Source organism: Glycine max, chromosome 18 (assembly GCF_000004515.6).
Source record: "Glycine max cultivar Williams 82 chromosome 18, Glycine_max_v4.0, whole genome shotgun sequence".
NCBI classification, from domain to species: Eukaryota; Viridiplantae; Streptophyta; class Magnoliopsida; order Fabales; family Fabaceae; genus Glycine; species Glycine max.
The window spans coordinates 35,324,510-35,348,523 of record NC_038254.2 but is presented as its reverse complement, the minus strand read 5'-3'; the positions used below and the strand labels follow the sequence as shown (position 1 = coordinate 35,348,523).

At 32.4% G+C, this 24,014-nt stretch overlaps 3 protein-coding genes across 6 annotated transcripts; all 3 read right to left on the bottom strand.

Moving 5' to 3' along the window:
* Positions 1-1,072: 1,072 nt before the first annotated feature.
* Positions 1,073-1,471, bottom strand: LOC100795089 (chaperone protein dnaJ 11, chloroplastic). The gene has a single exon (XM_003551298.3). It carries the CDS (start codon positions 1,469-1,471, stop codon positions 1,073-1,075), a length of 399 nt encoding a protein of 132 aa, XP_003551346.1.
* Positions 1,472-2,542: 1,071 nt separating this feature from the next.
* LOC100794567 (ABC transporter C family member 3) lies at positions 2,543-8,652 on the bottom strand. 2 transcript variants are annotated; one of them, XM_006602412.4, is made up of 10 exons: positions 5,961-8,652; positions 5,690-5,776; positions 4,983-5,603; positions 4,648-4,812; positions 4,179-4,473; positions 3,863-4,077; positions 3,356-3,661; positions 3,169-3,232; positions 2,844-3,083; positions 2,543-2,677 (listed from the first exon to the last, which is right to left on the bottom strand). In XM_006602412.4, exons 1-10 carry the CDS (start codon positions 8,307-8,309, stop codon positions 2,628-2,630), a joined length of 4,392 nt encoding a protein of 1,463 aa, XP_006602475.1. In that variant the 5' UTR covers positions 8,310-8,652; the 3' UTR covers positions 2,543-2,627. The 2 variants fall into 2 exon arrangements, with proteins under 2 accessions (XP_006602475.1, XP_006602474.1); XM_006602411.4 differs by having other exon boundaries at positions 2,543-2,752; positions 5,961-8,646.
* Positions 8,653-14,061: 5,409 nt separating this feature from the next.
* Positions 14,062-20,112, bottom strand: LOC100794032 (UV-B-induced protein At3g17800, chloroplastic). 3 transcript variants are annotated; one of them, XM_006602410.4, is made up of 3 exons: positions 19,475-20,112; positions 15,549-16,369; positions 14,062-14,548 (listed from the first exon to the last, which is right to left on the bottom strand). In XM_006602410.4, exons 1-2 carry the CDS (start codon positions 19,786-19,788, stop codon positions 15,565-15,567), a joined length of 1,119 nt encoding a protein of 372 aa, XP_006602473.1. In that variant the 5' UTR covers positions 19,789-20,112; the 3' UTR covers positions 14,062-14,548; positions 15,549-15,564. The 3 variants fall into 3 exon arrangements, with proteins under 3 accessions (XP_006602473.1, XP_006602472.1, XP_006602471.1); XM_006602409.4 differs by having other exon boundaries at positions 14,062-14,545; XM_006602408.4 differs by lacking the exon at positions 14,062-14,548 and having other exon boundaries at positions 15,438-16,369; positions 19,475-20,111.
* Between the last annotated feature and the right edge of the window lie 3,902 nt (positions 20,113-24,014).

Below are 24,014 nucleotides of genomic sequence, written 5' to 3'. Positions count from 1 at the left end.
TCTTGTGGTCTTACAAGCAACAAGTTGTTGCCAAATGCAACACTGAGGCGAAATATTGTAGCTTAGCTCAGATTACTATAGAAATCTCATGGATTCAGACACTCTTAACTGAACTCAAAGTTCCTTTCAACACTCCTATTGTCTTTTGTGACAATCAAAGTGCAGTTGCCATTGCTCACAATCCAATCTTCCATGCAAGAAAAAAGCATTTGGAGCTTGATCTTTTCGTTGTTCGTGAGAAGGTTTTGACCAAGAAGCTTATAGTTCAGCATGTCCCTACTCTTGATCAATGGGCAGAGGCACTTACCAAGCCACTATCTCTCGCCAGATTTGTTTTTCTAAGGGCCAAACTTAATATAATTGAGGCTTCTTCAAAGTCTCAACCACCTTGAGTTTAAGGGGTGATATTAAAGCAATGTACAGAGGAGTTGCAGTATTCAACTGCACTTTTAGTTAAAGGGAATTAGTTAGAAGTTAGTTAATTGTTATAACTAACTTTTCGGGTCTATAAATACCAGACTGTACTATACTATTAAATGGCTCAATATCGTTTTTCATTCTCTCTGCTTAATTCTTTCTTTCTCTCAAAATATCTTTCTTATGATACTATTAGAATTATAATAATGGGTGATAGGATTCAAGGCTTCATTGAGGTCCTTAGTAGGGTTTTTGGTTGCGGGGACTATGGTAGGTCAATGAAAGCACCATAGTTTTAATTCAGGTAATTCATTTCTCCTTTTTAAACTTCTTACAAGGTGTGTCTTAATATGGACACCACAAACAACGGTCCTAAGATCCTCCCCGAACACTTGGTAGGAAAATTACTTTAGAGTGTGTTTGGATGATGACTTTTAGCTGGGTAATTCATTTTAATCATGTAATTGAAACATTTCAAGGTAAAATTACACGTTTGGATAAATCATTTAAAGAGAAATTGAATTCAGTCATTTTAATAAGGAATTTTATTCAACAGAGAACGAAAGAATTGAAATTCTTTGTAAAAATGAGAGAATTTCAATTTCTTAGCAACTCCTCTCTATAGGTTGGTCTCCTTCCTCTCTAAAGCTGGTCTCTACTGCTGTTGTCGCCAGAATAGGCTCCAATCGTAGTTAGCACACATGTTAGGATCAGAAAGAGTAGAGTATGCAGCGTGGATCTTCATGAATTCGTCAGCGGACAAGTTTTTTCGGTCGATGGCCGCCACATCGGTTTGGCAAACTCTGGCCAGTCGCCGGTACGCGGCCTTGATTTCTTGGTTAGAGGCGCCGACGGGGATGCCAAGGATATCGTAAGGCGAAGAGCAAGAGGAGTTAAGATACGAAGGTCTCGGTTGCTCCATCCAGGAAGAGCGAGCTTCAGCAGTGGCGAAGGCGACTATTGGCCAGGATTTGACGCAGCACGACGACGAAGCCATGGCGTTGTCGAAGAAGTTAACGAAGGGAAGAGACAGAAAGGACACGGAAGAAATCATGTTTGCTACTTGCTATATTGGGAGCTTGTGATACGTTGTGGTTGGGAGAAGTTGAGATATGAAATGTGAGTAACGAAAATAGGCTAATTTTGTTTCAGCGCTCTTACAATTGGTTTATCCAAACAAAGAATTTTAAAAATACAAGAATTTTAATTGATGCATTTTAATTTTCCTGAATTTTAAACTCCATTTTAAAATACTTCATACAAAAAGACACTTAGGGAATTTTAAACATGCATAAAATAATATTTCATTCTAGATGGTCAAATAAAGTCATTGAGTCTCTTGAGCCTTGTAGTGATACACTTGGTCCATTTAGTATTGTGCTTTGTATCCAAGTTAGCATTTAGTATTGTGCTTTGTATCCAAGTCAGCATTGTTAATATTTCAATTATGTTAAAAAAATAATTAATAATTAATATTGCTATATATAACACTAAAATTTTTAATACACATATAAGTTTACATAATAAATTTTGTAACAATCAAAATTTCCCATACAAAGACCGCCTAAGAGAAATACAATGATCCCCACCAATGTCAGAAAGAAAAACAACTTCAAATTCTAGGCCTACCAACAAGCCTGTAAGTCATCCTCTGGAATCTTGGTATATACATTAAGATTAACACCAACAGAATACGCAATCACCTAACCTGAAATTTAAGTCCCAGAGCAGAATGCTCACTGCATACAAGAATAATTAAAGTTCGTGTCACCTGACTTCAGCCAAGACCATGTCATGGATCATTTGGTCCCTATTTAGAACAGCACCCCAAAAACAATGTTATTTCTCCACATCCAAATCACCCAAACAACTGCGCACCAGAGAACGAGCCATTTTCTATTCGATGCCTCGGTTCTTTCCCATTGTTGTTCCGATATTATATTACATTAACTTTTAACATTGTATACAAAGATGAAAACACACCAGGAATGCATCAAAATCAATTTGATTTTCAATATCACTTTGTATAAATCTTCCCTCAATAGTTTCTTCCTTCAGCCTTGTAAAGAAGAGACTCAAGTGTTCCACGACAGATTAAAAGCCTTATTTATAAAATACAATTTTTCTACAAAAAAAAAAAAAAAACAGAATCTGTGTAATTCCCCAGATTTTCGTCATTGTCAAGAAACTTTTGGTTCTGTATATTTCAATCAGTGATCAACAGATTTCTCAAAACTGGATTTGGACCTCATGGTATACTCTGCAACAAGTTGAGCAAAAGAAGACGACTTATTTTCTAGCAAAGTTGTTGGAGTGTCATACTCCTCAATAAGTCCTGCAGCAATGTCTCTAACCAAATCAAACAACAAAACATCCAAGGTGCAAAAAATATCAAAGTTCTATGAAGAATGAAAGCCTTTCCTGACCTTGGCTAAGAAGCAGAACCATATCACTGTCAAGAACAGAAGTTATTCGATGCGCAATGGTAATAACTGTAGAGTCAGAAAAATGTTGCCTAAGAGTTTGCTGAATCAAATTATCCGTAGCTGTGTCGACTGATGCAGTGGCTTCATCAAGGACCAAAACCTTGCTTTTTTTAAGCAGCACTCTACCAAGGCAGACCAACTGCCTCTGCCCCATGCTCCAATTCTCACCATTCTCACTAACTGCAACATCAACTTCCTCATGAGCAATAAATTCAAAGTTAGATTTACTTTATATTTATATTTTGAGTAAGGTTCAAAGACAAACCTGTGGAGTCAAGCTTTCCTTCTTTCTTTCTAACTTCATCTCCAAGTTGACACTTATCCAAGGCCTATTTAAAAGAATGAAAATGAGGGAACACTATACAAATTTAAAGAACAATTGAAAGTATAATCTTTTTGGACAGAATCCATTGTCTACAAATAAAATCTGTTCACAAATAAAACCAACCCACCTCCCAGATTTGTTCATCAGTGTACTCTTCCAGGGGGTCCAGATTATTTCTCACTGTCCCTTCAAACATTGTTGGATCCTGAGGAATAATGCTTAGTCTAGACCTCAAATCATGAAGTCCAATTGAAGAGATGTTGATGTTGTCAATCATAACTTGCCCAGAAGTAGGCTCTACAATTCGGAAAAGTGTCTGAATGAGAGTGGATTTACCACTTCCTGTTCTCCCAACAATGCCAGTTTTCATTCCTCCATGAAATTTGCATGTAAGACCACGCAACACAAGTGGAAGATGTGGAGCATAACGAACCTTCATCATGGCAACACATCATTACAAACATAGTGTAAAAATTATGCTATTAAATATGTTGGCACAATTATTCTGTTTCAGATACTAGCTTGTAACCATTTAGGAAAAAAAAACCTTAGCATGAATTTTATAAATCAATTATCCACAAAATGAAAGAAAATAAAAGTACAAAACTTTAAAAAATATAAGAACTCAATCTACCTGCAAATCTTGTATGTCAACCTCACCATACAAGGGCCAAGAAGGATCTGGCCGATTGTCTTCTACAACAAGGGGAGGCTCGCAAGGAATACTAGTATATTGAAGTATTCTTTCTACTGATATAATTTTATTCTCCAAATTACAGAGATTCCATATCACCCAAGCTTGTATCATGTTCAAATTAAGTCCATATGTAACAGCTAAACCAGCAATGCCTTTAAAGAAAGAAAATTATAAAAGGGAAACATAATCAATACCATATTACATTAGGAGATTAAATTTTGATTTGTAACAGTACCACATGGGAATTGCATACCTGGATCTATGATTCCCGTTGGAATAGAAATTAAGAATATTAAGGAAAATGCAAATGTGATAGAAGACAACATATCTAAGCGGAAGCACAACCATTCCATGGCACCAGCAATATTGAACTTTGGCCGAGAATACCCATCAGTCAGTTTCATATTTGTTTCCTGAAATCTTGACTGCTGATCAAAACTTCTAATGGTTGAAGTACCAGAAATTGTTTCAGCAAAGTGTTGAATGATTGGGGCTTTGCAGACTCCAACTAAACGTGATAGTTCTCGAGCTGACGGTATATAATATTGCTGCAGAATTACAAGTTTGCAAGACGTTAGCTATCTTCATATAATATTGTATAATGGGGTCAATTTTGCAAAATAAATTTGGTACATAATCTGTGCAGGTAGACATTGCCAGACAAGGATTTTAGTAACGCAAGAAATATGTTATTATCAAAGGCTACATGGTCCAATTAATACCTGATACCAGATGCTGACTGCTATCACAGGTATAAAGACAATGAAAACTTGCCATGCAACCTGAGACATCACTGCTATAATTCCCAGAAGCTGGATCATAGAGAAGGCAAATGAGCCAATTTGATAAGGAATGTCAGTATCCACTGTACTTTGGTCAGTTGAAGCCTGAAAGTGAACAACAGAAAGAAAGAAAAGTGACAAAGTATTCTATAATTTATAGTTGTTGAAAACAACTAACAAAATAAGCGGGACTATTAATATAGAGGGAAAATGCTATACAGAAATCATCTCTAAAAAACAGAAGGACAATAATTGAAATAATGTGGTATGCATACTCTGTTAAGGACTCGCCCACTTGGAGTGGAATCGAAAAATGACATTGGAGCACGGAAAATGCAGAAGTGCATTTTATTGAATAGTATGGTAGCTGTCTTGTAACCAACTGTGACAAGAAGCATTGATCTGACAAGGACGCAGAAAGAACTTCCAACGGCCAGAACAACATAGACTACTATAAGTGTCGTTCCTCCAACAGGTGGTTCCACATCTGTTGAGATGGGTGTTGCCCAAGCCATCCAATAATTGCTCCCAATTTGAAGAGCTTCAAAAAGAATCTGGGCCAACAATATGAAAGGTACCAGAGCTCCTCCATATGCTGTTGTGATATAATTCCAATACACCAGAAACCCAACTTTACCTTTCTCTCTTTCTTCTTCTTGAACAAGCTGGCCTTTTGGTTCTTCTCTGCTTGCCTCTTTTTCCTTAAAAACATGCGGGCTAGAGACATTAACGTCTTGTTCCAAGGTACTTATTTCATTAGATTTTGCCACTTCATCCAATGAATCTAGTGTAGACAAAGCTTTTTTGTGTGCACCAACAAGTTCCATGAAATCAGTCCCACTATTAAGCAGATCGGTATACTTTCCACATTGAGTAATTTTACCATCTTTCATGACCTAACAATAAGGATAACATGACAGAATTAAAAAAAAAAACAAACCTATTTTTACATTAATGACAATAAATTACAAGAATTACTCACCAATATAAGGTCAGCAGCAGGTAAGAACTCCACTTGATGAGTGACATAAACCACTGTCTTTGAACTTAAAAGGCCCAGCAAGCATTCCTGTCATACAAGAAACAGAAAGATTTGCTTAGTAAAATAATAATACCAGTGTCATGCTGTTGGAAGAATTACATTTTAATAGAGTTAAATCAAGCATTACTTATATTATTTAGCAGTGTGCAAACAAAATAGAGTAGCTCGGGTTATATTGCACATAATAAATAACATCATAAAACCAAATTACCTTGAAGAGGTGAGAACCTGTGTGAGCATCCACAGCACTAAAAGGATCGTCAAATAGATATATATCAGCATCTTGGTAAAGAGCACGTGCAATTTGTATTCTTTGTTTCTGTCCACCACTCAAGTTTATTCCACGTTCTCCTATGACAGTCTGATCCCCAAATGACAAAATCTCCAGATCCTTCTTTAGGGAGCAGGCTTCAAGTACCTTCTCATACCTTTCCCTATCCATGCGTTCACCAAACAATATATTATCCTCTATCTTACCACTCTGTATCCATGGAGACTGAGCAACATAGGCCTTTGTTCCGCAAACCTTAAGAATGCCTGATATCTTTGGTACTTCTCCCAGTACACAAGAAAGCAAAGTAGACTTGCCCGATCCAACAGTACCACAAACCGCAACCCTCATCCCATGAAAAACTTTGATATTTATATTTTGCAACTTTGGGTTAGGGGAAGATAAATCCCAAGAAAAGGTTCCATCAATTACTTCAATTGCTGTATCAGAACTGCCCCTGGGAAGCTTCTCTACAACATCAGACCGTAAGTCATCAAGACAAAGGAATGATGAAATCCTATCAAGAGAAACTTTAGTCTGTGCTATCATTGAAATTGTATCAGGAAGATTATAAATGGGCTCTTGAAGAATCCGGAATGTTGCAAGTGCGGACAAGATCTTTCCTGATTCAAGGGGGATCCCTATCAGCATACAAGTACCAAAAGTAACCACAGATATAAATGTGGGGGCACCCCAGAACACAAATGTGGTCATGGCTGCAGTATAAACATATTTCTTTAACCAGCCTTGCTCAGTTTTCCTGAGCTCGATTACTTTTGATAGAAACTTCATTTCCCATCCTTGTAGTTTGAGGATCCTCATGTTCCTCAAAATCTCGGATGTGGCCTTCATTCTTGTATCTTTTGACTCCATCAACTTATTTTGAAACTTCTCCTGCAATGATCCCAAGGGAACATTTGCCAACATAACAACAACGGTTGCAACAAGAGCAGCAATTGAAGCAAGGCCAAGGCTCTTATACAAAATCAACAAGGCCAACACGACTTGCAGCGCCACCATCCACAAATCATGCATGTACCAACTGAAGTTACCAACTCTTTCAGCATCAACAGTCATGAAATTGATTATTTCCCCAGAGGTGTGGCCTTGCTTTGACTGACAAGAAAGGGTGAGGGCCTTGTTATAGATCATGGTGACAAGCAGCGCTCGCATTCGAATTCCAATTTGCTGCAACCTAAAGAACCAATGCCTTTGGGAAAGGCACTCTACAATCTTCGCAAAGAAAAACACAAAAACCAGCACATAGCCCTGGTTTTCATACTGCCGTCGTCCATCAAGGTACTGAACAAAAACATCAATAAGATAAGGACCAACATATGAAGCCAGGGTGTTCAACAATGCAAGAAAAGCTGTGAAGAGAATCTCCTTCCAAGCTGACTTTGCTAAATTCTTCACTAGCTTAAGTGTGGTGATACTATTAATTGCATTTGCATCACAATCAGCTTCAAGTTTATCCCTGAAACTCGGAAAAGCGCCAACTACACTATCTTTGGTGTCTAGTTGAGGAACATCCTCAAGGTCCAAGGTTTTCTTGTTGCCAACAGCCACAAGAGGACCCACCCAAGAGAAAGTAAGAACGCTGAAAACTCCAGCATGTGAGAAAGGGGTAACAGTGTCCCCACCCTTGGCCACTTTTTCATTAGGAACATTTGCATCACCATTCAAAAGAGGCTCCTCAATACCCTTAGCGCATCCCTTGTTTTTCACAAAATAAGCCACGTAACAGAAGAAGAACCCCGCACAAGTGGAAACAACATCGGAAACCAAGTACTGAATTGGTCTCTCGGGGAGAACAACAATGCCAACAACGAAGGAATAGCAAGAAAAAACGAGGTAGAAGGTGCACCAAGCTCCGAAGAAGAATGAGAACCTGAACCTTTTTTTTTCAGTGAAGAAGAATGAGAAACCATTGTGCAGGGAAACAGAAACAACGCCCCAAGCAAGTGTTTTGAGAGCCAAATCCAAAAAGGTCACGAGATTTTGCTCTGACCAGCCACTTGTGTACCAGTAGAAGTAATTGAACAAACAGAGGACGAAACTGAAAGCAGAAACAGCAAGAGAACAAAACACGGTCGTTTTGAAGAGGGTGTTATTGCTATTGGGTCTGTGTTTCTCCTCCTTAGATTTTTCTTCCCTGGCTGCTGGTGGTGTGAATGTGACTTTGTTCCAAAGCCAATGCAGAGACACCGACACGAGCAAGAAAAGGTGGATGGAGGCGGATAAGGCATGAAGGAAAATAGGTTGGAGGAGTGAGAAAACATACAACATTTTTGTTGCAGTTAAAATGGACGAAGAATCATACAAAATTTGTTTTATTCGTGTAACTGGAAAAATGTGGTGTGTGCTTGGAAGGAGAAAACTTTGGGACAGATAGTGTCCAGTGCGAAAATGAAAATTTATAAAAGTTGTGTGCAGAGAAGTGAAGTCAAAAAGAACAATGAGAGACGGCGAGTCAAAGGCGAGAGATGGGATTCCTTGGGAGTAGGTTAACGTGGTGGCCAAGGCTTGAGTTTTGTTGAATTGAGGGAGAAAAAGTCCAATGAAGAAAGGAGTCCTATCTTTTTTTATTATAATAATAAAGTTTAAATATATTTTTATTCTTAATAATATTTTATTTTTAAATTTTTTTTCTAAAAATTTCTTTTGTTTTCATTGAGTTTTTAATAAAATAATAATTTATTTTTTATCTTTGATATTTTTTTAATCTTAGATAAATTAATAAAGTTTATACTTACTCTGATAAAAAAATTTATTTGTTAAAAGTCAAGACTAAAAAAATTGTTAATTTATCAAGAAGTATATACAAAATTTATTAACTTATAAGAAAAAAACAAATATTAAAAATTAAAAATAAAATTATTATTTTTTAAAAAATTTAACACAAAACAAAAACTTGTCAAAGATAAACATAAATATTAGATATTTATTAAAGATAAAAATATATTTAAGTAGGATAATAACTATATAATTATATTGTTATCGATGTTAAGTATATATTGTTTTTATTTGATAATTAATTTTTATCAATAAATATAGTAACTAATAAAGAAGTATCTTTATCCTTTAAAAAATCATATATATTTTTGAACTTTAATCATTCAAATAAAATTTGATAATTTATTTTTTTAATTTTTTCATAAAAAGAAATTTTCAATTTTCATACGCTTTTATTAAGAAACATGTTGAGAAATATATTAGTCGTATTTTTGTGAAAGAAACTAGGAAAAGAGACAAAAGCCTGCCCTTTTCCAGGAAAAATATATTAGTCGCATTTTCATACGCTCACATCACATCCTGACACTGTGGATGTGAAGAGAGAGAGAGAAGTATGTGCTCAAATTTCTGGTGGCCGAAAAGAAAAAGGTTTTCAAAATCTGTATCCAGTTGGGATTTAGGGTTAGGATTGTAAATGTGCAGTATTGCACTGCAATTCCAGTTCTCAGTCAAATGTTCAAATGTAGTATTGTAGAAGGAGATAAAATAAGATACCTTAAATGTCACTTTGATATATTAAATTTGATTTAAATATATTTTTATCTTTAATAAATATTTAATTTTTATATTTATTTTTAATAGATTTTTTATTTTATGTTGAGTTTTTAATAAAATAATAATTTTAATTTTAATTTTTAATATTTTATTTTAATCTTTGATAAATTTTAAAAAAAATTGTATTTACTTATTGATAAATAAACAAATTTTGTTGAAAAATTTTGTTTTAATTTATATTATTAACAAATGAAAAATATTTATCGTATAATAAACATAAAATTTTTTAATTTATTAAGAATTAAAAATAAATTATTGTTTTATTAAAGAATGAACGTTAAACAAAAATTTATTATATTTTTAAGTCATTTAATTTTTAAAATTTTATTTAAGTTTTTTTTTGTTTTTAAGAGATATCATTTTAATCTTTTCTATAATTTTTCATTTTAAACGTTTAGATTCAGTTAACATTTAAATTTTAAATAATTAATTTGATATAATAACAGCTAAGATTTATTACTAACTTTATTTTTGCACTAGTTTCACGATCCCATGAAGTTTCCATTAGATGCACCACCACAAAACGCCCCGGATCGAGCGGCATGGCAATAGAGAAACAGCCCGGGCAACGAGTCCCCACGCGTAAGAGAGAAAAGTAGCACTGTTAGAGATATGGACAATTTGCTTATGATGGCTCAATGGTTTGGTGATGTGGAATAGGCAGATCTGGGCGATGCAGTTAGTGGTTATGAAGGAAGGATGTTTGGACGGTACAGATTAGGTTGAAGGAGATAATATTTTTTAAGTGGTTATAATTTTTAAAATAAAAAGTAAATATGATGAGGATTTTTAGTTGTGTTTAATTAATTGTTTTAAAATTTAAATTTTAATAAAATATTCATGTTTTAAAAGAATAATTAAAAAAGATTAAAATTATATCTTTTAAAAATATAAAAGATTAAAATAAAAATTTGAAAATTTAATATATCAAAATGAAATAATAATAAAATATTATGGATAAAATGATATGTATGTTATGATTATTTATGTAATATATATATATATATATATATATATATATATATATATATATATATATATATATTAACGTTTATTAACGTGTTTCCCTCTGAATATGTCACTCTTTTTTTCTGTATTAAGTATTTGAGTTTGATTATAATTACTAGTATTTTATCCCTTTTTTTTGAACTGGACTAGTATTTTATCTAATATCATTAAAAATATATTAAGTATATATTTTCAATACATAAATTATATTATTTATATAATTATTAAAAATTTAACAAAAAAATATATTTTTAATATATAAATAATTTTTTAAATTTACAATAAATAAATAAAATTATTGTATAACGTTATTATCAATAATTTTTAAATATATATTAAAACTTAATTTAAAATAAAGATAAAAGAGAGTAAATTAAAATATTAGTAAGAAAATCAAAAATACCTTAGAGATAAAAAATGGTAGTTTTAAGATAGTCCAGAGACAAAAAAAATGATGTTATGATAAATGATAATTTATAATTATATAACAAGTAATTTAGAGAAAAAAAAGAAAAAGAAACTGAAAATTTTTTTAAAAAATATTTTGATATTTTTTCCTATAAATCTTAATTTTATTTAATTTTTTCTTATATATCATTATTTTCTTTTTTATCTTCTATCTCATTTTCTTAGAAATTGGAATTAATTACTTTTACTTTTCTTTAAAATTGTCTTTTCTTCTTAAATTTACACTACCTAACTTTTTATATGTTTATTTAAATTAATTATACATATGATTAGAACTGGACAGTCCAATGATACAACTAGACGATTCATCCTTATCATCCATGATTTTGATAATTACAAAGATATAAATTGTTAATAAATTAATGAATTATTTTAAAGTGAACAAGACCTACTATATATGAACACATATTATTTCTCACTGTAGAACTCTTATAAGTTAGATCCAATCATTAAGTGTAAAATGTTTTGTTAAAAGAGTATATCCAATATCTAATGCGTTGTTATAAAACTAACATTCACCCTTTGTGGAACCCAATGTCCACATCCTGTGATGTTTTTATTTGAGTCCAATGGACCTAATCACCTACCCTATCTATTTTATATAACAGATAAGTGACGTCCAATGATAAGTGCTAGTGACAAAAGTTTCACAAACCTAACTACTGAAAATTTCAATTTGTCTTTCTTATGTTTGAATTGCTAACATTTGAATTTAAGGTAAAGATAAAAAGAAATGAATGAAAAAAGAATAATCCTCATGGGTCATTTTCGACAAGGAAGAAAGTCACATGTAATTGTATGTATTTCACTCAGAGTTGTCTGTACTATGTTCTTTCTCTCTCCAACCAAAGTGGAAACGTTGCTTTGTGCCAAGATATGAGACTAAAGGTCATATCAAGAAACTGGGCATGGATCCCAACACATATACTTCACTAAAGTCTATAAATAGAAACTCAAGTTCTAAAGTGAAGTAGAGAAGTGAAATATGAAGTGAATCAACAAAGCGAAAACTTTAACATCTCATTTTTCATAAATAAATTAAAAAATATATTTATAAATAAATAGAGTTTTAGGAAAAATGATGAAGTTTTTATAATTAAATAAATAACGAGAAATAACTTTATTAATTAAAATAATGGACGTGAATTTGGTAAATGATGAGAAAATGACTTTATTAAATAAATAGAATTTTAGAAAAATGATGAGATTTTTAATAAGTTTTATTTGGTAACAGTGAAGTAAATATGAACCTTTTTATCCATGTGAATTTGTTTATCATATTTTTATATGTTTTATTTATTTATATGTATGTCGGGGTAGAGAGTGTCACAAAAACAATAATTTCTAGTCATTGGACGATATATTCTATACTTAAAATCGTTTGGTCCTTTGCTTAACAAAGTTATCTATTGAATTTGAGCTTATTGTTTATCCACTCTTTGAGTGTTTTGAATCATTGTATTCAATCAAAAAATCTGTTTGTGAAAGCCATGAATGACTTAGTAACAAAACAATATTTAGGCATCTTAGATTCATGAGAGAGTTTAAGAGTGTGTCAGTGATGACCTTGAGAATACTTATGTAACCAGGAGTGAAAGGATATAATACATGTTTGTAATAATTTTTTATTAGTGGAACCCTTTATAATTTGTAAAAGAAAACTAGATATAACTCAGTTTGAGTGAACTAGTATAAACTAAGTGTCTCTAGTTCTCTCATTCAGCTCGACTCAACTTTAATATTTAGCTCAACTCAAAGTTCAACTCAAACTTGACATGAACCTTTTTTGTTCAGCTGGAACTCGTCTTGGTTCAAGCTCATGAACAACTCAATTCAACTCGTTAGCTTGAATCACATGAACCAAAAGTTAAATTTTTTTAAGTCCTATCGATTTCAAAATTTCAAATTATTAGTAGATTTTAGACAAAATGATTGTTTAATATTTTAAAAAAGAAAAAATTAAACTTATTCTATTAGCTTTGTAGCGCCACAAGGTATGACAAAAAAGAAAAACATAATTACAAAGTCTACATAAATAAAAATTGTCTTACCTTGCATATATAAAATAATGGAAGATCCAATCAATTATATATATATATGGAGCTAATTCATGAACCAAACAAGTCAACTATAAGTAGTTTAAGTTCAGCTCATTTATTTAACAAGTTCAATTTTTAGCCTAACTTTAGCTCATTTTTGGTTCATGAACCAAATTCAACCACCTGATTATCAAATCGAATTTCAAACTATTTTCGAGTTGGTTTAGTTTATTACCACCCCTACTTAACACACTAAGTCACACAAGTGTTATTCATAAAACCTTTGTAAAAACTCTATTTTATCATACATTGAACGTCAATCTTTTGTTTTCATTAAAGTTCTTTTAACTCATTAGACGACACATTCCATATCTATATTCTTACATGTTAACTTGTAAAAATCACTTATTTGCAAAAAAAATTTATATTTTTAGTTAACACACTATTCAACTTCCCTCTCTTTCTAGTGTGATCTTTGATATTTCACATATTTTCATAATTTACAACATATTATATTATTTTTTAATTTTACTTAAATTAAAAAACATTACACATAATAAATATGTTAAAAATCAAGCTAGACTATTTTAAATTGGTAAACCGATAAAAAAATTTCAACAAAGCTAAAACTTGAAAAATCATATTTCTTTTATTGTGACTAGTTTTTTAGCTTGTGCATTGCATTGAATAAAATGTCTATTTTATATAACAAAATTATAATTTATGATAAATAAAGATTTATATATATATATATATTATAATTAAAAATCTTTAATAAACAAAGAAATAACTTATAAAATATATTTTAGATTTATGATAAATTTATTTTGTGATATATTATTATTTTTAATTATTGATAATTTAAAAAAATATTTAAATTCAAGTTAGAACTAAAGTTGTTCAAAATGATAGATCCAAAGAGATAAAAAAAATTAAGCTAAATTATCTATTTAATATTAAAGTATAAGATGATATTTTTTTATCATTGGAAAATACAGAAACAAAGCAAGAAAACTAAACTCTAAAGGAAGAAATCCCAAGAGCATCAGCTAACAACAAAGATATTAAAGAAACAGGGCAAGAAGACAATGATGCCACATGTCATAGGATCCGTTGAATATTCACCCTTCTTCGAAAGTCAATCTGCACACTGGTTGGCTTTCCTATAAACATGTCGGAACGTTAACTGTCACGGCTTATGTTTGCTTATGTTTGGAAGCATGTTGATGATGGATAGTTACACCCTCTTACACTAACTGCAACGCTAATAAAGAATCAGAGTCACACTCTATGTTCTTGTATACCGCGCTCCATGCAAGAGTGAGGCCACGGACACAGCTTGTAATTCTGCGTTTAGGCTGTCACGAAGAATGCCTCCGAAACCCGCTTAACTTGGGTTCCCCAATGAGCTCCCATCCACGTTTAATTTTACTGCATTATCTGCTAGAGGAGACCATGAAACAGAAACTGGTTGCTTCGTCTATTTAAGAAATTGGTTTATGATATTCTGATACATATTGTTGACCAATTCAATTGATATTAAATTTTAAAAACATAAAAAGATATACGAAATGCATGTTAAGAGAGTTTCAACAATTCAAAATTGTTTCACCCTGGAAAAAGTTGAAACTCTAAAAAGCCAGAAAATTCTAACAATTGACACTTAATTGTGCTCACAACACACTCAAAATATGGATATTATCAATTTAACCTTTAATTTTTAAATTTAAAATTTGACAAATCAAATCAATAAAAATAATGTGTTTTGATTAAAATAATTTTTTTTCCATAATTTTTGTTCATCTTTGAAACTTTTGTGTCTATATTGTTCTTATCTAATATAATAAAATATTTGTTATTAATAATAAAATTAATACTCTTTAATTTATTTTTCATGAAAAAACATTTAAATTTAAAAATATTCATAAAACACACAAGAAACTTCCTACTTTAATGTAACGTTATTAAATGAAACAAGAAACTATACTTTAATCTAATGTAAACAAATCCCTCATCTTTACCTAAAATGTTTTTTAATGATTTTATTGAAACACTGATTAGTTTATAACCAACACGGAATGTTGAAGAAATGGATCATGACCGCAAGTCTCAGGCTTCAGTAACTCCCCGTAGGTAACAAGGCTGCAAATTTATAGCATATTTGCAGCCATGGCAACATAAACTGCCTTAAAAGAAATAGTATCCTCTGGTTTAACTGAACAAGTTCAAACATAATTGGAATTATGTGCTAATGAACAAGTAAAATATTTTTTCATAAGGACATTCTTTGTCACTATTTAAAATCTCATTCTTTCTTAGCTAACCAACCGCATTAAAACTATAAATTATTTAGAGGTAATGCATCCTATACAAGATAAATTTGCCTAAATCTAACTAACTTTATATACAATGAGAATTGGTCCGAGTGTAGAAATTTATTTACCTAGCAACATGTTCCTTCACTCTACCTCTTGATCTTTAAGCTTATATACACTGTCAATGTAATCTTCTGTCTCCCACAGGAAAGATCCAAATGCAACAGCTTCCAAGACTAGCCTCCTCAGACTAGAAAATGAAGTTACAATAATATCATCATGCTGAGACAAACCAGATTTCCCATCTCCAAAGAGTGCATTACTATGACTCTCTACCAAATGCACAGCTTCCTTGGATCTCAGTTTGGCACATCTCTCAAATGATCCAGGGTGAAAGCCAGTAACATAACATTTTAAATCCTCGATTTCCTCTTCCTGCCCAATTAAGCCATGCCATACAGATTGTATGTCACTCTTGTTGCCAAACATCACATCTTTTGCCCCGGAATGATACATGTCATGAAATGAAGGGCCGATCTTATGACCATGATGAAAATCATGGTCAGACAAAGACAGACTTCGCTCTAGGTTGTACCTCAATGAAACTGACTTCAAAAAGTAACCATATAATATGGAGGCAACATAGACTCGGGCAAGCCAGACTTGTCGAATAGGAGTTGTTTCCCAACTCTCCCTTACACTAGGATTTGATCTCAAACCTGTCACAGTACTGACATGTTTCCTTATGATATCCAAAACCTCCAAGCTGTGAATAGACTCTAGATCCCAGTCCTTAGAGGGCAATATTTCTAGCCTTCCGTCATATAGGCAACTAGAAAGCTTTGGAACCAAATTAACCCTGATCTCAGAAAACTTGTATAAAATCAGCAAATACATAACATCCGCTATAGCAATCATAGACTCATTCTCTTTCACTTGCGCAATTCTCCTGGCATTCAGAAAACTTTTAAGTCAATACACTATTAAATGAATATCCACAAGTATTTATAGTATTACACATTTTCCATGATTATTTATGCACAAAGCTCTAAATTTCAGTCTGCGCTGCATCAGATGATTGTAAAATCAACAACTTAAAATAATATTAACATTAATTTCTTAGACACCAAAGTTTTGTGTGGCATCAATTAATAACAGCTAAAGTTTGGTTAGCTAAACACTAGGAAACAAGCTCACCAACTTCACCAAAAAAAAAAGGAACAGGCTCACCAAATGCAGATAACCTTGGCAAGCTCGGAAACATTTAGATGAAGAAGAAAAAGTAAGCACAGAGCACAGAACTACAGTCACAGAAATCCTATTTCTTGAGCATGGTTAATAAAAAATGATTGGAAATACAACAAACCAAGAGCACAAAAGTTTTTCAGAAAGAGGTCTGTATAATATGCAAAGAGACAACACTCATTTATACATGAAAGTAAGTGTCTTAGAGCTAGATAGTTAGCGAACATACATGGAAATCAACAAATTGAAAGGAAAAAGCCCTTTCAATTCTGTTTTTCTAAGGGTAAAAAAATTGATAAGATACTCTGATCAGACTGCAGGAATTTGGAGTCAAACATAACCGAAAATACAAAGCCTACATCTATTAATGTTGTTAACTCTAGCAACACCAGACAAAAAATCACACAACAAGCTCACCAACTTCACCAAAAAAAAAAGGAACAGGCTCACCAAATGCAGATAACCTTGGCAAGCTCGGAAACATTTAGATGAAGAAGAAAAAGTAAGCACAGAGCACAGAACTACAGTCACAGAAATCCTATTTCTTGAGCATGGTTAATAAAAAATGATTGGAAATACAACAAACCAAGAGCACAAAAGTTTTTCAGAAAGAGGTCTGTATAATATGCAAAGAGACAACACTCATTTATACATGAAAGTGTCTTAGAGCTAGATAGTTAGCGAACATACATGGAAATCAACAAATTGAAAGGAAAAAGCCCTTTCAATTCTGTTTTTCTAAGGGTAAAAAAATTGATAAGATACTCTGATCAGACTGCAGGAATTTGGAGTCAAACATAACCGAAAATACAAAGCCTACATCTATTAATGTTGTTAACTCTAGCAACACCAGACAAAAAATCACACAGATGGAAGTATCATATATTATAAAAAGCGATTGATGTCCACAATTCAGAGTCTCCAACCATTGTGTCCTCTTCTTATATTATAATACATAAGAAAACAATGAGGATAAACAGCATGACCAGAATCAAGAGATCATTTGACAAGCTCCTTATTCTTACAATTTGCAAGAATGCATTCTATTACTTTCTGAAATATCATCAATACGGCAGTTGGTTCCATATAACTAGATAATATAATTACGCAAATATCTCAATTGGTACACTACTATAAAACATTTTAATAGTATGGGAGATTTAATCTGTATTGATCGCTGTTCTCCAGAATTCAGGTAAACAAAATGAAATCATCAACTCTATGTTCTCCATTTTGCAAACCAAACCATTCCAAACTTGACATGACAAATCCAGTTTAGAGTTATCTGCCTCAGCTCTGAAACTAAAAGCTACTTGCCCCTCAATGACATAACATAATATCATAAAAATCAGCCAATACTGTCAAAATTTATAACATAAGATTCAAAATAGGTCCATCCCATTTTTTTCTGGAATATATTGATACACCTTACATTGCCCTATCCCCTGATCTGCGTTAATGCATAAGCAAGCTGTGGAACTGTTGGACACTTATTTCTACATTGCTAGTCATTTTCTATGAAACAATTTGTTTGATCTTCATGAGAACTAGATTGTGTCCTTAGGTAAGTACTTGATGGTTATCTACAGAGGCTTTAATAAAAAAGCAGGAATTGAAAAATTTGTCAGAGTGTGCAGCTATCATTTGGCACAAATTGTTGAAGCAAAATGCTTGCAGCATTGAAGGTGTCTATACTTGTCAACTTCTTATGTGATAAGTTAGTCTTTTGACTTTTCAATCATGTCAATTTCAAGGGAGTTGTCATCTTAGATATTTGTAGGCTGCCCTCTTGATTCTTTTCTATCTAGTTCTTATCTTGTTTTCTCCGTTTCAGGAAAATTTTATCCATTCTTTAGTTGGAATTTTCTCACTCTCTTTCCTCTATAATAAATTTACCTTCCTATCAAAAAGAAAAGAACATAGACATAGTAAAGGTGACCACAAAACAAACTATGCCAAGCCTTTTAGGGTTAAAAAATTTTGCTCTCCTTTTGTTACATTCACTATGACAGAATCACTAACTCTACCAGTTTAGAGGAAAATGCATCACAGCCTTTTTCTTCCTCAAATATGAGGATAGTTAATATAAGTAGGTTCAATCTTGCATAAAAGATGCCTCATGCTTGTTTCCAAATAAAACACAACCTATTTAAGGTGCATCTACAGCTAACAACAAAAACCAAAAGATTAAGAAATGCAAGTTCATACATGATATACAAGATCAGTAAATTTCCTCCATATTGTGGTAGGGAGTGAAATATTTAGGGACAAGTTTCATTTTAAAAAAACCATCACTGCAATTTCCATCCCCAATGACCAAAATTTAACTAAATATATTCATAAAAAAACAAGAATTTAGTTAAAAATGCACTGTACCTTGTCATCCAATGATGAATTGCCATGTTCAATAATATAATATAGTTGATTTTTATAATAATTCCCTTTTAAAAAGAAAATTAGAATTACAGTGTGACAGAATTAAAAAAGAAAATTACAAATATATGCTTGCACATGCACTTTAATTAACATAAAGTCACAAACTTCACAGCACATATAAACACATATAGGAGTTACAAGGTTGGCTGGGGGTTGAAGAGAGAAGGGAGAGGTCATTTGAATCTCTTCCGCTGACAAAAACTAACAAACGAACATCTAACATAGAAAAACAAATTAAAAAAAAAAACAAATAAACAGAGTTCGTCTTCAATCCATAGACCATAAAAAGAAGGAGGGGTCTAAGAAAAACAAGAGTGAAAACAAAACTGAAAGAAGAAGAAGAAGGGGTATTAGAAATAGGTGAGAAACGTACCTGTGAAGCAAGGCTTCATCAGAGTGCTGACTGAGATGCATGCGAGCAAGAGCAGAGTCTCTGTCATCACTCAGCATCTTCAACTCTTCTTTGGCAACCACGTGGAACAGCTGGCGGCGGTTCTGCAACACGCCGCTCAGAAACTTCCCCACAAGGGACCGTGGCTCAAGGGGCGCGTTCTGGCTGCTGAACTCGCAGTGCCTCCTTCCCGCGCTCGCTCTCACCCTCATAACTTTGGGGAACAATGGTGTTGATGGTGGTTGTGGAAGAGTGATCATGCTCCTAAGGTGGTGGTGGAAGACACAGTTTTCCATTCAGCAAGGTTGTGTTGTGTTGTGTAGGGTGACCCAAATGAAAAAAACTTTTCCTTTCTCTATTGGGTTTGTTTGGTGAGGGAGAATAAAGAATGATAAAGGTTGGTTTGTGATGAGTGAAGTGGTATGCTGCAAAGTAACAGAAAAGCGTGAAAAGGAGGTTTGTCTGGTAAGAGGATAGGGTTTGTTGTTTGAGACTTTTGTGGAAGGAATGGAAGGATTTTAGTTATGAATGAGTTTTGTAGATAAGTTGATGCTCTATGTAATATGTGGAGATGATCAGAACTAGTTGAGATTGATATGTACTCTAGATATATCTCAAGCGAAAAACTCTATATAAAGGCAGAAATTCCTAGTTAATCTATCATTTCATTCCATTCCAATCATAATCCATGCCGTACGCATTTCACTATTTGTACATATCATTAATTAAATTTAATATTATATGACAAAATTTAAGTCAAATTTTAACATTTAAAATATAACATTCCTCGGCCAACTAAACTACGCTCCTTACTCCATAAAAAAAAAAAAAAAACTACTCTCATTACTATTCTTAGTGTACAAGTTTTGTTGTAGTAACTTTTTTAACAATAAAATGGTTATTGTTGTAAAAAAAAAATGTCTATTATTTGTAGGTAATAAATGTTTTGATTGATTAAGATATAATAACTTAACAACTATTTAAGTTTTTATCAGGATTACATGATATATATATATATATATATATATATATATATATATATATATATATATATATATATATATTGTATAATTTTTTTATAATAAATAGATATCTAAAATTTTTATTTCACACCTAATTAATTTATTTTTCATCATGTTAATTCATTTCATAAAATATTATCTTTAGTTTAGTTGTGACTTTATTCCCAAGTCAAAAATCAAGTTTCAATCTTTCTCAAATAACATAATTGTCAATTGTACCAATAACTTTTGATAACTAGATGGTATTTTAAAAAATCTTAATATCTTTTTTATATTGACACTCTTAATGTGAAACTGTTGTTATAGTAACTTTTTTAGTAATGAAATGTTTATTATTTGTAGGTTATAAATGTTTTGACTTATTAAAATATAATTAATTAATAATTATTTAAGATTTTGATTTGGATTACGGATTTATGATATTTCAAAAAATAAATGTTGAGATAGATCTTCAATTAAAAAATATGATTATTATTCATTTCTTTATTTTAATAAAAATATTTTTTTTAAGTAGTCATAAACTCAAATTTGTGATATCCTAAAAAAGTGAATATCAGAAGAACTATTTATTATTTAATTTATCATATGCACAGTTTTTTTTACACGATCATATGCACATTTTTGGAATTGATTATTTAATGGTACTGAAAAAAAATGTGGACAGGTAAGGTGGCTTTTAATGTAAAATATTTGTTCATTGTTCAAAAAGATAATCTCTAGAAGAATGAGACGTGGAAATGCGCAGGCAAAGCAAGAATAAAATAGAAAAGAAAGGAGAAGAAGCCGGCCGAAGCAACAACGTAACTTTATGACTTATAGAAATGAGCAAATATAAATATTAATATTTTTTATTTGATTGAGAAAAAAATAAAAATAAAAATAAAAAGAAAAAGAAAATAAAAGAAAAATATTTCTTCGAAATAATTTATTTATTTTAGTTTTAATTTTAAATTTTCTTTTTCCTCTTATTTTTTTGGCCAAACAAACTGATGATTAATTAGGGAAGGGTCAAGTTTTCAAGAACAGATAAGATTCGCTTTTTAGCTCAAGATAAGATCGACTAATGTGCATCTAAATAAATCCCTTGTTAAAAATGATATTTTATTATAAATTATTTCGTAAAATCAAATTGCATTTCGTGAAATTCTATGAATATTTTTAAATTTGTATAATCTTTTAAAAACTAAATTTAAAATAAAATATTCTTAATTAAAAGAATTTAATTTTAAATTATCCTAAAATATTGACAATAATTTCAAAAAGAATAAAATACAAGATTAAGTCGTTGAAAAAAAACATATTTCAACTCTAATATATTTTTATACTAGAAATACCTCATATAATTTCATTAGAAACCAAGGAACGAATACAAATAGGAATATTCGAATAAATAATGGTGAAAGTAAAATCAATGGCAACCTGAGCTAGTAAATGAGTTATCATATTAGTTTGTCTCCTAGCAAAGATAACTTAAAAAAGTTATAATGGTGTGAAAGGATGTTGTTACACTCACTTAACACAACACCTAGCTCAAAAATATCAATAATAAAAGAATTATCCATATCAACAATGGTCTTGCAATCCATTTCAAAGATGATCGAATCATATCACATAGAGAGTCTTGCAATCCATTTCAAAGATGATCGAATCATATCACATAGAGACCACCTAGTTCAATGCAACACTGGTGCAGAATGATGATTCTATATCGGTTCTAACAAGCCTTCTACGACGGTTGTCAATCGTCTTAGAAGGCAACATCGTGGAAAGTGTTGACTTTCCACGACGATTGCTTAATAACCATCTTCGAAAACCCTTCCATTCAAAGGCGGTCTTTAACTGGAAAACGTCTTTGAATTATAACATTCTACGACGTTTTGTAATTAAAAATCGTCTTTGAATGGTACCCTTCGGCGGGGGCGCGAAAAGGCCAAAACCATGTGCCAAAGTGTTTGTTTCCGAGGGAGAAAACGAGCGGAGTCGCCACCAACGTTTATTTGAGGAAATCGCTAGAAAAACCAAAAAGACGAAGGTCTGCATATTTTAAAAATGAGGGTTCGGGAGTTGTTTACGCACGGGGAAGATATTAGCACCCCACGCGCCCGTCACAAGGGACAACAGCCTCTAATCGAGTGTGCAAAACATGACTTCAAAATTATGTATTTTCCCTTTTTATATTTTTTTTATGTAATTTTCCCTTTTTATGTTTTTTTTTTATCTTTTTGGGATCGACAAGGGTGTTGCCCTTGCTCCTACGTATCCTCAGGTGCGATGAGGATATTAGACCTACGTAGTTCTTTAGGAACTGAAAGTTTGTGTGTTACATTGATTTTATCTTTTTTGAAAGATTGATTTTAATTGCGAACAAAATTCATTTAAGGCGTTGGACCTCGAAACGATGTTTTAAACTTTTGAAAAGCAGAGAGAATCATTAAGGCGTTGGACCTTGAAACGACCTCTTGATTTTTGAAAGGAGAGAATCATTAAGGCGTTGGACCTTGAAACGACCTCTTGATTTTTGAAAAGAGAGAATTGTTTAAAGCGTTGGACCTTGAAACGACCTCTTGATTTTTGAAAGGAGAGAATTGATTAAGGCGTTTGGACCTTTGAACGATCTCTTGATTTTTTTTTATGAAATGAAGAAGTTTATGAGTTGGTTTTATTTGGTTTTTGCTTATTAATCTCCAATCCTTTTTTAGAGATAACTTGCGGCATTAATAATCGGTTAAAACTTACTTTACAAAAGAAAAATGATTACCGATGATCGAAGAAGGAGATGAAGATGTACAAACAATAAAGGGGACCCCTAAGGGTCCATAAATCAAGTTCAAATCCTTAATACAAGCACTAACTGGGTGAAGAACAAAGAACGAATGAAGAATGACCAAAGAACGAATGAAGAACGATGTAGAAATCGATTGTAGTCACGATTTGACGACGTTTTAGCTTCTTTTTCTCTTCTTTCCTCTTTTCTCTGGACCTCTGGACCTTAGGAACCTCAGGACCCCTTTCCTTCAACCCTCTTACGCTTATTTATAGCAAATGAGGGGTGGAGGTTGTACAGCAGCTCGCCTAGGCGAGCTGCTTGCTTCCTCCTGAAGTAGCCTAGCTCACCCAAGCGAGCTGGTTACTTCATCCCTAAGCTTTCTAGTGGGCCTAGGTGCTGAAAAATGCCCCAAAAGTGACCCTTTTGCCCTTCTTTTGAATATTTTGCATATTTCCTTCTGAAATGTCACAAAACCCTACAGATTGCGCGACAATTAGTGTTAAGCAGCTCAATTCGGCCGGTAAGAATTCATATGTTTGCAAATGATTGTCCCCGGACGAAATTAGGGTATGACAGTTGCCTCCTTTTACTTATGTTTTATTTGAAATAAAAGGGAAGTAAAGATAAAGACACTAATTTTGTTCGAGGGATCTCACCATCCAACCGGCCACTAGCGGAAGTCCAAGCAGTAAAACCTGTGAAAACATGAAGACCTTGAAGTTCTTTTTTTCTT